Source organism: Medicago truncatula, chromosome 7 (genome assembly GCF_003473485.1).
Source record: "Medicago truncatula cultivar Jemalong A17 chromosome 7, MtrunA17r5.0-ANR, whole genome shotgun sequence".
Taxonomy (NCBI): Eukaryota; Viridiplantae; Streptophyta; class Magnoliopsida; order Fabales; family Fabaceae; genus Medicago; species Medicago truncatula.
Genome location: NC_053048.1, coordinates 47,039,751 through 47,055,320, shown reverse-complemented (window position 1 = coordinate 47,055,320; position 15,570 = coordinate 47,039,751). Strand labels below are relative to the sequence as shown.

The window sequence follows — 15,570 nt, the reverse complement described above, 5'->3', positions numbered from 1 at the left end:
ATAAATAATATTCATAGAAATAATATAATAAAGGTTCAGTGCAGGAGAATTAGCATAAATGAATATTGATAAATCGTTTTTGCTTGTGAAAAAATAAAACATCCAATCCAACACTAATTTAATATCTAGAACTATTACTTTAGAAAGCATATATATCTTTGGTCCTTTTCAATTAGAATTTTGATATTGTGGTGTCTTTTCTAATGATTTTCAAGATCAAACATTAACCTCTTTTTAAACAACAAAAAATAGGGAAAAGATTAGACGCAAATGATTGCAACTTGTTAAGTTGAACATCTTCGTTACGAGTTTGAACATAAGACATAACATTTGTGTATGTGAGTTTTATGTGATGAACATCATTTTGAACAAAGAAAACAGCATGGGAAAACAGACTTGATATACACTAAACCAATTCTAAACAGTATTCTCCAGGTTTAGATTTTTGGTTTTAAGATTCAAAGATTATTCTTTAATATAAAAATCCAAAGGATTATCAATGTTGGGTGATTGATGGGTTCTGACGTGTAATACATGAGATGTTCGACTTCCTCTTCAATGTGGCCAACAAATTTCAAACAATATCAAAAGATTCGAAGCACTATATATGCTGGGATATCTGTCTTTTAATTGGTGCGTGTGATACACTGATATCTCTCCATGCAAATTGTTTGGAATTTTTTAGGTTGCTTTAAAGAATTTTGGGTAGCTAAAAAAAAAAAGAATTTTGGGTAGCTGTCATCATCAGCCTATCTCAATTGGTAGGGACATGTATTATTATATGCAGGGGCTGAGATTCGAACTTCGGACACACCTCACTTATTTATCTTTAAAAATATGAATTCTAACCACTAAATTATTTGGAGAAAAAAAATGGGTAGCTTACCAACACCAATAAAAATGGGACACGTTCAAAAACAATTCTTCGATATTACTTTAAGAATTTATATTACATAACACCAATATTAATATTACATACATATCATTTTTTATGAATTTATAGTTATTATTAATACAAATTTTAGAATAAAAAGTGTGGTTCTGTATAAAAATTACAGATTCATAAATGTTATAAAAGTTTTTTTTTTTTTTTAACAAATGTTATAAATTACAGATTCATATTTTGTCCTTTATATCTTTACATTTTTTTTTAAAGACTCTATGGGTGTGTTTGTTTCAAGTTATAATTGTTGATTCGCGGGAATAAAATGATAGGAATGTATATGCCTATGTTTGTTACAAGTTTACTAAATTTTATTCCGGGGTATAAAATGTTCCTGGGAATAGAAAAAATTTCCCAAGAAAAAGGGTGGGAATAAAGTTCTCATGGAGATGGGAATAAATTCATAAATAGTTTATCTATTATAATCCCTATTTTTATGGTTCCTAGGAATATTATAAAGCTAACCAAACATATTTTTCCTAAATTCCTTGGAATAAAATTCTCATCTTTATATTCCTAGGAATAAATTTGGTAAACTTGAAACAAACACACCCTATATCTTTACATGTTAACTTACCTTTACCAAACTAACATTAAGGCCATGAGACCATTTGTAGTACGAGAAATAATATTTGTACAACCACTTTCTAACAATTTTTTGACAATTTTCTCTCTCATATTTACATTATGTTTTTATTATATATCTTCCTTTTTCTCTCTCTATTATTTTTTGCAAATCATTGGAGAGAAAAATAAAGTTATCAAGAATCTCTTGTAATACCTACCCCACTTAGTCTTTTATTTTGTTAAGAGATGTTGAGAAATGTTATTAATTTTATAAAATAACTCATAATTCTCTTTTCTATATAAAATTAACTAAATTTTTTAATTCATATGAACCGATCAAATTAATTTATAATTTGAAACAAATAAAGTAATAATTATATCATTAATTTATCACTAGTATACATTTGTAAGTTTTTTATATAAATAATTATAGTATATGATTTTGTCCCCTATTAATCAGAGTTTATGGATCTATCATTAAATATATTTTCTTAACCGAATATCGTCCATACACGCGCAACTGCATTGCGCAGAGGAATCTTTCGAGTCTTGTGAAATCTAAATAGGTGACAAACTCTTCCTAAGAGTTTTAACGTTGTTGCATGCCCAAGACTGGATTTGAACCCATGACCTTGATTAAGCTAAAAGAAACTCATGTCGTCACATCTAAGCGCTCTTCGGTTCCATCCTTAAATATATATATGGGAAATGTTAACTTGTATCCTTAGAGCATATGTTAAAAATTCTACTATTATAAATCATGTATTGGAAATTGTCTTAATTTATTGCTCAAAATATTTAATATTAATTTTTTCAATAAATTCTTACTATTAATGGAATAACATTAATGCTTAACATGTGTTTTATAGACATAAGATAGCATGACCCATTATATATTACTAGTGTATAGAAAACACTTTTATTCAGCCAATGGCATTTTAAAGACTTAATGAAGAGCATGACTATATATTCCTTTTAGAGTTTTAGTCACAACAGTTTTAGATCTTTCTAATGCAATCCTCCGACATATAAAAGTTGAAAAGTTTGATACTTTAAACTTATCATTGTCTATAATAAAGTGCCCTAAACCATTTTGGTTTGTTTTTATGCTAATTGGTTGGTCCACTTCGATATTACTTACTCACCATAAAATTGTAATTAACTGTGAATTTCTTCTGGTTACTAAATTTTATACTACCTCGTCCTTCAATGTAAGCACCCATTGTCTTTTTCATATTTTTTAAGAAAAATTGTTTGTGTAATTAATGTGTCTGTTTTGTGTGTTAATATTACGAAATTGTCATTTATTTGTATGTGTACTCCCTCCGTTTTTTAATATAAGCAAATTTTGACTTTTAGGTTCATTCAATCAAAGATGTATGTGATCTATAATATAAACCACATACATCATTGATTGAATGAATCTAAAAGTCAAAATTTGCTTATATTAAAAAACGGATGGAATATTAATTAGGGATATGTTTAGGAAAAAAAATAATAAATACATCTAGTAATTTGAAAAGGGGTTACATTTAAAAATAAAATCAAATAGGTGCTTAGATACAGGGACGGATGAAGTAATATGAAAGAGTGGTTCTGCATAAAAATTACCGATTCATAAACCTTATAAAAGTTTCTTTCAAATAAAAACCTTATAAAAGTTGTAAACAAAAAAATTAATGTTGTAAAAGCTATTGGTCTTTACATTTTCGTTTTTCGTCATCTATATTTCTTTAGATTATAACTTAGCTTTTTGTTCAAAAAAGATATTATAACTTAATTTTACAAAACAATAAGGGTTTCATTTTCAGACCATTTGTAGTCCTCTGGGTTCAATAAGACGGTGGTGAACATATTACTAGGGGTGTAAATGGGTTGATTTGGGTTGGATTTGGTCAAACCCAAGACCCGAATCATATAGGGTACTCCGGTTTGGGTTTGGTAAAATATTCACCCGTTAAATTAATGGGTGGGTTTGGGCAAACCCACTAATTTTCGGTTTGGTTTGGGTTGGGTAGTGGGTTACCCATTTTTTTTTTGTTAATATGAAATGACTAAACGACGAGTCCTTGTATTTTTTTCATAAAAAATTTTCAACTTTTTATTTTCTTAAAATAATTATGTAACATATTTTCACTATATTTTAGCATCATAAAATAATAAATTTTAATATTAAATAAAAAATTTGATCATCGAATACTTGAAATAAATTAAAGTTGGATGATGTAAAATTGCTTTAGCATCAAAGTAACTATAAATTGCAACATCATAATTTGTAACTCTAATATTTTTTTTTATTTTCAATATAGAGGATATGTTGTGTCAATTTTAGAAATTAAACTAAATTTATGATCAAAACATTTGTTATTCTTCTTCCTCCCTATGAAAATGAAATTAAAATTTGGAAATTATTGGGTAAGTTGGTTTATTGGGTATGGGTCCGGTTTTATCCAAAACCCATTATTTTTTATGGGTTTTTCATTTTTTAAAACCATATCCACCCAATCATCCAACCCAACCCACTTTTTTGGGTTTTTTTGGGTGGATTTAACGGGTTTTTTGGGTTTACCCAACCCATGTACACCCCTACATATTACTGTATTCCTATCCTTATCCTTATTACACATAAAAGACTAAAATAAGACATTGTTGTGGTCTCTTAATTTCCTATTCAAGTGGAATTCTCATGCCTTAAATAGAACTTTTCATTTAAAAAGGTGATATAAAAAAAATCAAAAGAGGGGTCTGGTTTTAGTGACCACAGCATAAAAGAAAGGGCAGAATCGTAAAAATGAAACATCCTGAAAACATAGGAATGAGAAAGCCGGTCTTCATCTTTTTTATAGTGGGACATTCGTTATCGGAAAAGGAATTATCTCATGTTAATTAAGATCATATGCAATTCAAGTCATTGGATTTGGTTGTCTCTCAAAAAATAAAAAAGGTCATTAATTTGGTAGGAGAGAAAAAAACGAAATGAGAAAATTTAAACAAAATAAAAAAAAGATAAATAGATTTGACGGTAAGTATCTCTCTAATCGAGAAAACACAAGAAAACAAGACTTGATAGAATCTTTCTTCAAAACAAAATACTTGAAAAATCTTCTCCCCTCCTTATTATGAGCTTGTTTATAATATCAAGAAATTTATGAAAAAACATAGGTTGTAAAATTCACTCATGATTCGGAAATGAAAATTAAGTTGCAAATGGTTTATCAAAGATTAGATTGTCAAAACCTTGTGTGTTGAAGATTTGTGATTCACTCATGATTTTTTTTTAATTGGTTTTTAGTTTGTTGTTTGAGATGGTTAAACTCCTTTTTCTCGTAAAAAGAACAAAGTTAAATCAAAATTAGTCGTTTAATCAAAATAAAAAGGTTGCATAATATTAGTCGATTTCTTTTTTTAAGGTGTAGTTAATATATTTTTTCCAACTTTACCCTCACAACTTTTTATAACTGCCACATGTTTCTTTTTCCAAAAAACCATCGTGAGCTTGTGTTAACATTTTTCTTTTGAGAGGGAGAGCTTGTGTTAACATGAAAGTGTCTATTTACCACTCTTATAGTTAATGTTTTTACTTGAGCGTGGTTTTTTCTTCATCAACTGCATTAGATTAGTGACTTTGATCTTTACGGTAATTTTTTTTTGGCTTTGACAAATCTTTACGATAATTAACTACTACCATATGAGTTATTTTTAAAGAATAAAAAACGAAATAAATAGCAAGGTTAGTTTAGTAAAATTAGTATATTTGTTGATTTATTTATTATGTTTCTTAATTTGTGTATAAAAACCTTAAAAACAATTATTTTGAGACGCGTGGGATATCAAAATGTAACAATCCTCCTGTTCTTCACGGCTGATACAATTCCACCATCGTTTCCACAAAAACAAAAGGAAAAATTAATATTTGTTTTCCCTTTTCTAAGACTATTGATTTTGTCTTTTTTTTAATTATAAAAAAAATTAACTGAGTTCGTTCTCAAGACTCACCAAAGTCCATGAAAGTCATATGATTCATAGAGCTCTTATAGAAGTATTTAGTGGTAGAACCTTTTAATTTTAGATACATCTCTTTTTTCATATATTTATTTTTTGTTTTGTGTGGATGTTATTTTGAATCTTTAATAAAATTATATACAACTTGTTTGTAAGTACAGCTCAATTGGTAGTTCTAAAGATATTTTATGTGTTTGAACGTGAGTTTAAATCTACAATTCTCTACTTCTATACGCTTAGTATGTGTGGTTCTTGTCACTAAACTATTTCGTAGTAGATAAATAAATTACATGTGATTTTTATGAATTTTAATTATACTACTTTTAAGAGAGAGAAAAACTCACTTTCTAAACAAAATCTACCCACATTTTACAGCACTCTCTTAATATTGTGAAAAGACGACTGATAATGGGGAAAAGTTTAGTAGATACATTTCTTTCTTTTTTCCCTTCATGAAAACAATATAACAAAATAAATGCACCTAACTATCATTCTTTATAAGTTTAAGATGAGATAATTTCACTTATAATTGGATCAGAATGGGGTAATATTTTAGTTAGTGCTTGTCCCTCTAATATTTTGAACAACTTCCACCACTAAAAATGTATTTACATATCAACCGCTAATAAAATAACCGTAACAGCGAGGTTCGAACTAAGGTCTTTGTAACCAGACTAACTTAGCATTTTATCTTTCTTTTTTAGAGGAAGGCATTTTATTTGGTTTGCTATTATCTTAATGAGAAATGATATTTGTACAACTATTTTTGTACAACTTTTGTATAATTTTCTTTCTCATATTCACATTATCTTCTTATGACTAATGAGAAGAGGAGAACACAACAAAATTGTCCCAAAAGTTGTACCAAAAAAATTATTCAAATATCATATTCTATTTTAATTGTATGATGAATGGTGTCTCTCTACTAGGCTTCCCTCTGTCAACAAAAATGTTGATAGTAAAAAATATGCCAAAAAAATTAATAATCTAGTGGGCTTCATCTTATCCTAGTAGTTGTTTTTGAAGGTAAAATTTTACTCCCTCCGTTTCAAAATGAGTGTCACTTTAGCCAAAAAAAATTGCTTCAAAATGAATGTCATTTTATATTTTTAATACAACTTTAATTTTTTTCTTTCAACTTTATCCTCTTCAACTTTTCCTCACAATTTTCAATGCAATTTTAAGTTTGTCATTTTCTTATAAAGTAAGGGCAGTTTAGTAAAAGTGTTATATATATCTAATGATTATTCATTCAATACCTTAATATGTGTGCAATTGGCTAAAGCAACACTCATTTTGAAACGGATGGAGTACTTGTTTGCATAACCATAGGGCATAGGTGAATTGAATGGGGGTAAATGCAGCATGAGTTGCTTTATTTCCAATATTTAACTCATGCAGTGGGGTATTAGCAACTTATTGGTATTTGGTAGAAGTACTTAATTCTTTAATGTGGTAATCATATGATGGGGGTAACGTCGGTCTTCAAGGCACCATTTAGGAATATTTGTTGAAGGTTATATTATATGAAGCGAAGTTGTCGTCAAATCATCCTAATCGGTGGTGTTGGCTTAGAATTTGGAATGTGTTGTCTTAGGTTGATTCTCCTCGTGTTAATTTGGATGGACTAGTTTAGTTTATTAAAAAAAAAAACTGTCTTAACTTCAAACAAATTGGTTCGCCTTAATAGTCTAAAAAGAGAGTGACTTGTAATTGAAGCAATTCTTTGTGGGTTCGAGATTTAGGGTTTTATTTTAAAAACTTTTAAAATACCTGCATAATACCGATTAATAGAAAGAATGTATCATATTGGTTGTCTGAAACATCACGTGATTGTGAGTGATTGTTTTGAATAAATAGGTTGTAGTTCATAGAAGACATTAACTAGAGAGACATGCACAATATGCTCTCCCGTTTTTCAGGTCTTGAAATGTTAGTAACGGATATTTCCTTGTCGAAACACTTCAATCATGCATTGGTTTAAATTAAAATGTCAAGTTCAAATTTCTTTTGAAATTAACATATAGGCTATTCCTCAAATGTTCACTCATTAGATCACACATCCGTTCCCTTCCCAGCCTTCGTCTTTGGGAATCTTGGGAACTTTTTGGAACTGAGTTGGTTTCTTCTTTCTTCTATAAGTAGTAGATTCGTTCTCCATGCAAAGAAATTCATTTTCGTTCTCTATAGTTAACATATTATATCACTCATTTGCCAACATAAGATAAAACAATTTATTAGTTGTTTGATTCAAACCATGTATTTAGCTCATTTATCTTTATAGTAATACAATTTTCTCTTTTACTTTTGTCTTTACTTTTTTGCACTTTTACATTTGTATGTTCTTTCTTCTTAACATTTTTTACAGCGATTATCCACCATTACTTATTTCTTACACAACAAACAAACACTCAAGGCATTAAACATATCATCAACTAAGAAACCTTTAATAATCTAACTTGAGTAATAGATTGATCGTCGAGTTTATTTGTTGAAAGGATATTTTTCCAGTCAATAGTATGAAAACATATGAAAACATATGCTGTAAGATATCAACCTCTTAAATAGAATTGAGAGATTCGTCTCTGCAATTGTATTTGATGATATCTTAGTTTATCAAAAAATAAATTGATACATGATATTTTGCATACAACGGTTATTATTAAAGAATTAAGCAAGTTAGAGGACAACAAGGGAGACTAGAGAAAACAATTCTTGTTCGATTTTTGAAGTCTGTTGTTATTTGAGAAGCAAATCAATTTCATGCCTAAGTAGTTGAATGTCCAACGATCGACTTGAGAGTTAGTGTCGTTGCAGAGCTAACTGACTTAAGCACGTAGGGATATCCTAATTACGATGGATTAGAAAGAGAGAGAATAATAGAACTATTTAAATCATAATGAATAGTTTATGTGATTTGAGGTCCTTGCAACCAACCAGGAAGATGAGACACTAGTATTTTTAACGGCATAAAGTGAGTTCCTGCGCTGTGTTGAGCATATTTGCTATAAAAAAAGCTTATTTATGAAAGCTTGCACATAAGCTCTAATCATGATAAGTGATTGCGCTATAAGATACTGCAAATAAACTGCCCCTTTTCTTGTATTAATTGCTTTTTTGTCTTCAAAATTAAACAAAAAAACATAGATATATAACTTTTGTAAAAAAAAAAATGTAATCTATAATAAAATGATTTTCGAGAATTATAGAAGTGCACTTATGGATATGATCGATCGATGATAATATACCGTAGTCTACAGTTATAAACATGAGAATAGATGCAAATTAAATCAAATCTAAAAACGGTATCCTATATATAAGGAAAGGACAAGGTCGTTTTAACAAGGATAATAAGTCAGTACAACGTTTCTGCAGAGTTTGTCCACTACCCCTTCAGGTGTGTGGCAATTTTTCCCTTCTCCAGATGTATCAAAAACCTGAGAACTGTAAAATAAAATCAAAAATTTCTTTGGTCCTTACTCATCCGTTACAAAACTGAAAGAACAAAGACTAAAAACAAGTTATAGTTGCAACCAACAATAAAAGAAAACTAGTTTTTCAAATCAGCTAACTCCTATAACACAGAATGATATGGCATATAACTGGAACCCTTGAGAATGCAGAATCCTTCAACTCCTTTGATTCTGAGCTTCATCTAGTTTCTTTTTCCGTTTGATGATAGTATCATGTTTATTTTTCTTGCGCTCATTAGATATCTGAATGACAGATTTCAACAACAAAAATTATGAATATCAGAACAAAATTATGAACATCAAAACCAACAGAAAAATACTACATTATCTCAGATATAATAACTACCAGACAGACCTGCCACTTGGCAACCACTATGGATTAAATAATAAATAGAATAGTAATTGGTAAAATCGCAACTTCAGAATTCATAAAACAAAATACAAAAGCAATATAACTAATATGACTAAGAATTTCATAAAAAAGTCTACCTGCATAGCTTCGAGTAGCTTCCTCTTTCTGCGTGACAACAAAAGTTTACCCATCTCAGCACCATCATCAGTATTAGCTTGAACATTATTAGTTGATTCACCAGTCTCAATGACTGCGGTAGATGTTTCTTTTTCAACAGCAGACCCTGCTGAAGTGTATGTTTCACCCTTTAGTTCTTTCTTCAACTCCTCACGGAATCGCTGCTCCTGCTTCATCAGCTGCAAAACAGCCATTGAAAAGGAATTACTATACATATCAATAGAATGATACACTCCACTCATTTAACAATCCTGATGCACCGTTCTTCTTAATACCTTCTGCTTTTTCTCAGCCGCTTCATTTGCAGCTGCACGATCAATAATACCCTCAGCCAGAAGATTTTGAGGATCTTCCAGATCTTTTTCAGCACCTGGAAGTGGAAGGACTTCCTTTCTGGCAGCAGCTTGCAAGTGTTTAAGGGTCTTTGCATACTCCGGAACATATGCTCCTTCGTCATAGTCAACGAAAGGCGACAAGTGCGGTGGAGGAATCCTAATGATAAAAGAGGCATCACATACGGAAATACAGGCGTATATAGAATATATGTACAGAAGTCGGTACACCAACACAAATGAATTAGAAGTTACCTTCCCACAAAATAATTGTCTGTTGGCAAAATTATCCGTGCATTCACACAGTCAAATACCCATTGTGGTTGAACATATTCTCTTGAGAGGAATCTGTGTCCTTGAGATTCCCTATCAACGATCTGAAGAAATGAAAGCAATAGTTAAGCAAACATTGAAGGAAGTTCAATAAAGTTATGTCATATAAATCACACAAACCTGATGAGTAATGCTCTGGTCAGATTCTGCAAAGGGAGCCCCTTCTCCCTCCCATGAAACTGTACCACCAAAAGCAGGAATAACAAAAAGCAATGATTCCCTTGGTGCCTGAATAATTAAACCAAAACAGATGCAATCATTAGAATAATTCCAAAATAAATGCAAGTTTAAACAGCACACATACACACACAATTTTAATATGAAAAGTACTCAAGTGTCTCATTGAGAAGTGATTTTTATGTATGTTTCTAGTACTTCTAAGTATGAATCTTTGAGAAATGTTGCCCGTTTATAATATCACCAGTCCATATATGAACTCTTCACAATTTCTTACATTTTATATTGAAAATTTTACACAAACTCTAACTCAGCAAATACTATAAAGTCATACCTCTCTGCTCAAGAAGATTTTGACATTTCGAAAGAGATTTTTGCATTCTCGTGTCTCTTGATCATATTCCTCTTCACCTTCGCCTGCAACTTTTTCAACTAGCTGCATTAGTGCACCTGGTTCATTAGAAGGAAGTTGATGTTGAAGTTGAGCAAGTCTTAGTTCAGATTTTTCATTTTGGGTCTGTGCCCCATCTTGCTTGGACTCCAGTTGCTCAGATTCAACTAATTGGGAGGTTTCAGAATTCAGTATAGCAGGTCGGGTGTTGCCATTTAAATATCTTGACAATGCATATATATCTACAAAATTTTATAAGAAAAGTGATCAGGAGATAATTCCAAGCTTTGCAGCAATTCATGTTTATAAAGTTTGATATAAGTTAATCAAACAGTACCTGCTGCCAAGGCCTCCAAGCGAGGATCAAGCATGGGAGGATACTTCAAATTAATGGAATGATAGAGGTGAAAATTGACAAAACAAAGAAGAGGCTGCATCAATTCATTATAGATATTTAAGAAATTAGTATATGGATGTCAGTTGTAATTGAATAACTAAATTTGGTTTATACATGAATGACATAACGATCCTAACAGAACTTATTCAAATTAAATGTATACATGATTAAAATATATTTAGATCTATGATCCTATTACTTCGGATATGCATATTGACAAGTTGTCAAAAAAATGAACATACTTAATTTAAATATGTAATTAAACTGACCTCATAGAGTTGCAGAAAGTTTAGCATAGTAGGGATGTCAACATCCTCAGACACAACCTGCTGCAGTGAATGAGGAGTTAACCATGTTATTTTCTGACCCTCAACTTCAGCCTGCACAAACAACATAATAAATATTTATAAAATGTACAATTATGATTAACAATGAACATGATCGATGGCTACAAACGGTACCTGGTAGTATATGCCTTTAACAGATACAAATGTTTTTCTTAACTTGTGAGTACGAGATACAAATGCTTGCCATTCATGCGCCAATCTAGAACATAGGCAGACAATAATAAATATGATAAGTATTATTGCAGTGCAGCATAATAGGTTGCACTTTAAAAAAAAATGCATGAAAATGCCAATTAGATGTTGATACTAATATAAATTATATTATACTCTCCTAGACCTTATTTTCAAAGTAAAGATTAAGGCACAAAGACCTAAATTCTTCATGACATATTAATCTAAAGTGATTATAATTCCAAGTATATATACCTTCGACATTTGTGGACAAGCTCCACATCAATTTTTTTGCTTTCAGTGGCAGGTACTGCAGCAAAAAGATGTACCATTGTAAGACAGTCATCCAATTCTCCAAGTGCATCAACAAATCTTGGGTACCTCTGGCGGATTATCCTATCTATCTTGGGTTTGGGTGTTTTCTCACGTAGCCTATTTGCACGTTCAACGTTTTTCTTTGCCTCGGCTTTCTTAATTTTTCTCTCATGCACTCTTATTGCTCTATGTATTTCAACCAAAGGCTCATGATGTAAAAAGCTAATATCTTTGACATGGTAGTAAGTCTTATCATTTCCCTTGAACTTTTTCTTTGGTTCCCTCGGAGTTACACCTTTCAAAATGCACAGTTTCCTAAAATTTATAAACCCTAATATCAGAATCAAATATTCACATCATACAACATTATTTTCATAATAAAATAGAATTGTCGGCATACGATACCTGAAAAGGGGTAAACTGATTTGAAGCTGCTTGAGTGCTTGTGTCCTGGTGACAAACTTAGCGGCATTTCCTTCCTTTTTCTTCCCCTGAATACGACACAGAGATTCGTTATTTGAAGAAAAAGCTAGAATTTATTTTAAATATTGTAATTTCTTATAGTTAAATTGCAAATTCCAAATTTTCACACACGAACAAAAGGTATTAATCATCAATCTCAATTTATTCTCGCTGTCCGTCAATACGCTCTTTTATTGCGCTAATTCGTATAAATTAACATCACGGATAATTGGCTATGAACGTTAAACCCTCCACATCCTTAGGGGAAAAAATCATTACCCATCAATTAAAATACCGAAAGATAAACGAATAAAACGATAGAAAAAGTGGAAGCAGTTAAAAATATGTGAAAGGATAAAGTGATTTGAAGAGATGAGAAGAACTCACGGCGGGTCTGTAGTGCTTCGCCACCATTGCTGAAGCTGCTGTCGGCTGTTGTGAGAAGAAGAGGCGAAACGAAAACCCGCAGTCACGAGATTGTTAGGTTAGGGTTTATGCATATATATGACCCTTTTTTATTTTATTTTGGTACAAAAGCCTCTTTCATTATTTTTTATTTTTAAAATAAATCATCAATTTATTTGTTATTAAAAAAAAAGTATTGTCCTAAAATATAAATAGTTAAAAATGTTCCAAGTCAATTTATAATATACCAATAAAATGTCATCGTGAGTTTAGCTCAATTGATATGGACAATACATAATATATGCAGGGTTTGGAGTTCAAACCCCAGCACCACCAAAAAAAATAATAACCAATAATATATTAATGTTTCCTTCAAAAACAAATATTAATGTAATCACGCAATTGAATTCAAGTGTTTAATGGATTTTTATTTTTTTTTTGTCAGGTAGCCTAGTGGCTGAAGCTCACACATTTTAAATATGGAGAAGTGGAGTGTCGGGGTTCGAACCCCGGCCCCTGCATATAAAATACATTTGTCCCTACCAACTGAACAAAGCTCACGGGAACAAGTGTTTAATGGATTTTACCAAAGTCCATGAGAATCGGTGGATCAACGCAAATATATATATATAATGTCAATTTTCCTATTATATATTTAACTTTTTTTCTTTTAATTCTTTAATTTATTTTTGGCATTCCATTAATGAAGGATAATTTTGTAAATTATAATATAATTTTTCTTTCTATATAAAAATTGATTATATTTTTTAATCTATGTAAAATGCTAAAAAGGACTTATAGCTTAAGAGGGAGTAGAATTTATCATCTCGTGCCAAAAAAAATTAGCATCACTCCCAATTTATTCTCTAAACTATGATTATACTTATGCAAAAAAATATATATATTTAAAACTACCAAAAATGCAGGGACTAAAGTCATGTTTATCCACTTTTCTCTACTATGTTTTGATCATAACGTGTCTCGTTATAAAAGTTTAGTAATAATTAATGGATTTAAGAGTACAAATGTTGATGGTAATTTATGTAGGCTAAGAAAAACATATATCCTCTTTATTAGTAGTTAATACAGTAAGAAATATTCCCGTAAGCTTAACTCAGTTGGTAGAAATATTGCATATTATATGCAGGGGTTGGGGTTCGATTTTTTTTTTTCAAGCGATTGACGAGCAAGGAACTATGTCCCTAGCTGTGGATTCGTTATAGCGTATATCCAACAATATTTCGGTTTAATTTTACTCTGTGCAGCTAAATGTTTATCTTTCAGCCTATCGTGTATTGTTGTGTCCTCTGCATCGTATTAAATTGTTGATTTGACATATATTATATGGGTTATGCGGATAATATCACATTATTTAACTTATATTATTGGATATTACGGAGCCTATTCATGCAAGTTATGATAGAGTCTGATCATAGAAAAGATTCTCTTCAAGCGAACCGGCCTATCCTCCGTAGGGGACTGGCGCGGTGGTTGGAAAAAAGACACATTTAATTGTGAATTCAAATGTGGCAGATAAGATCAAGTCATACTGCACAGCCCAATCAATAGTTTAAGTCACACACACCCATAATCCTTTTTTTTTTTTCGGAGGGTTCCCTTCAACTATTTGTGTATATCAAATAAAGAATGCAATTTATTTTGTTAAGTTGAATGGAAATATCCAAATACATGTCTTATTATATATATTTTTTAATAATGCATATTTGTAGCAATGAAATACTATTCTCCTCCCCAAAATGATTAATTACAAATATCTATGATTGATTTATGTTTTTTCGTTTTTTTATTCAATAAAGGACCGGAAATGCCTTGCTTACGTATCATTGGAAAGTGCATTAACATGAATACGGGAGTAAGAAGAGGTAATACAAAAGTATGCAAACTATAAAAATGAGTCAAGGTAGATTGTCCCACACTAGCGCTTCCGCGCAATAACTCTACCACCAACGATCCTATTACAGGAATAGCGTTGGGTATACCTGTTACAATTTTTGCTGCCCAATAACCAATTTGGTCCCAAGGTAAGGAACAACCGGTTACACCAAAGGATGCAGTCAATACACCCAAAACTACACCTGTAACCCAAGTCAGTTCGCGAGGTTTTTTAAAACCACCGGTGAGAGAGCACTTGTTAAGGATTCAAAAGAGAAAATGGTCTTGTTAACAAATGCTCTAAGGACGTTGTTTAAAGAATCCATAAAAAGAAATTATGCCTTGAAAATATAAGTTAGACACTTGTTAGAGTTATAACCATACAATTCCCAATGCAAAAAATTGCTACTTTTAGATGCTTAAACAATGCCCTTAGAACACTTGTTAACATTTTTCAAGAGAAAATTATTTGTAAATCTTATGTAAAAAATGTTACTTTTTAAAGTTTCAACGTGTTGAATACACAATTTTCAAAAAAAAGTTTCTTCTTTAGACTTCTAAAAAGATTGTTAGCACGTCAGGTGCAACTTGAAAGCAATGTCAGCTTGAAAGCAATGTCACCCACAAATTAATTACTCCTTTCGGTCCTAATTATAAGAAACAAATGACTTTTTTAGTTTATTATGTAAGCGATGTATTTAGTCTATATTTACAACAAGATGCATTAATTATTCTATGAACCTAAAAAGTCAACTTTTTCTTATAATAAGGACCGGAGGGAGTAAAATGGAACATTTTCTGTATGTTTAGGTAAAACCATATCATAAGTTCCT

The 15,570-nt window shown here is 30.8% G+C and overlaps 1 protein-coding gene across 1 annotated transcript; it reads right to left on the bottom strand.

Moving 5' to 3' along the window:
• Positions 1 to 8,802: 8,802 nt before the first annotated feature.
• Positions 8,803 to 12,972, bottom strand: LOC11424573 (pescadillo homolog). The gene is made up of 12 exons (XM_003625470.4): positions 12,827 to 12,972; positions 12,383 to 12,468; positions 11,918 to 12,292; positions 11,606 to 11,690; positions 11,414 to 11,524; positions 11,085 to 11,178; positions 10,691 to 10,989; positions 10,300 to 10,407; positions 10,102 to 10,223; positions 9,790 to 10,006; positions 9,475 to 9,693; positions 8,803 to 9,228 (listed from the first exon to the last, which is right to left on the bottom strand). The coding sequence occupies exons 1-12, from the start codon at positions 12,851 to 12,853 to the stop codon at positions 9,142 to 9,144; spliced, it is 1,830 nt and encodes a 609-aa protein (XP_003625518.1). The 5' UTR covers positions 12,854 to 12,972; the 3' UTR covers positions 8,803 to 9,141.
• Positions 12,973 to 15,570: the final 2,598 nt, after the last annotated feature.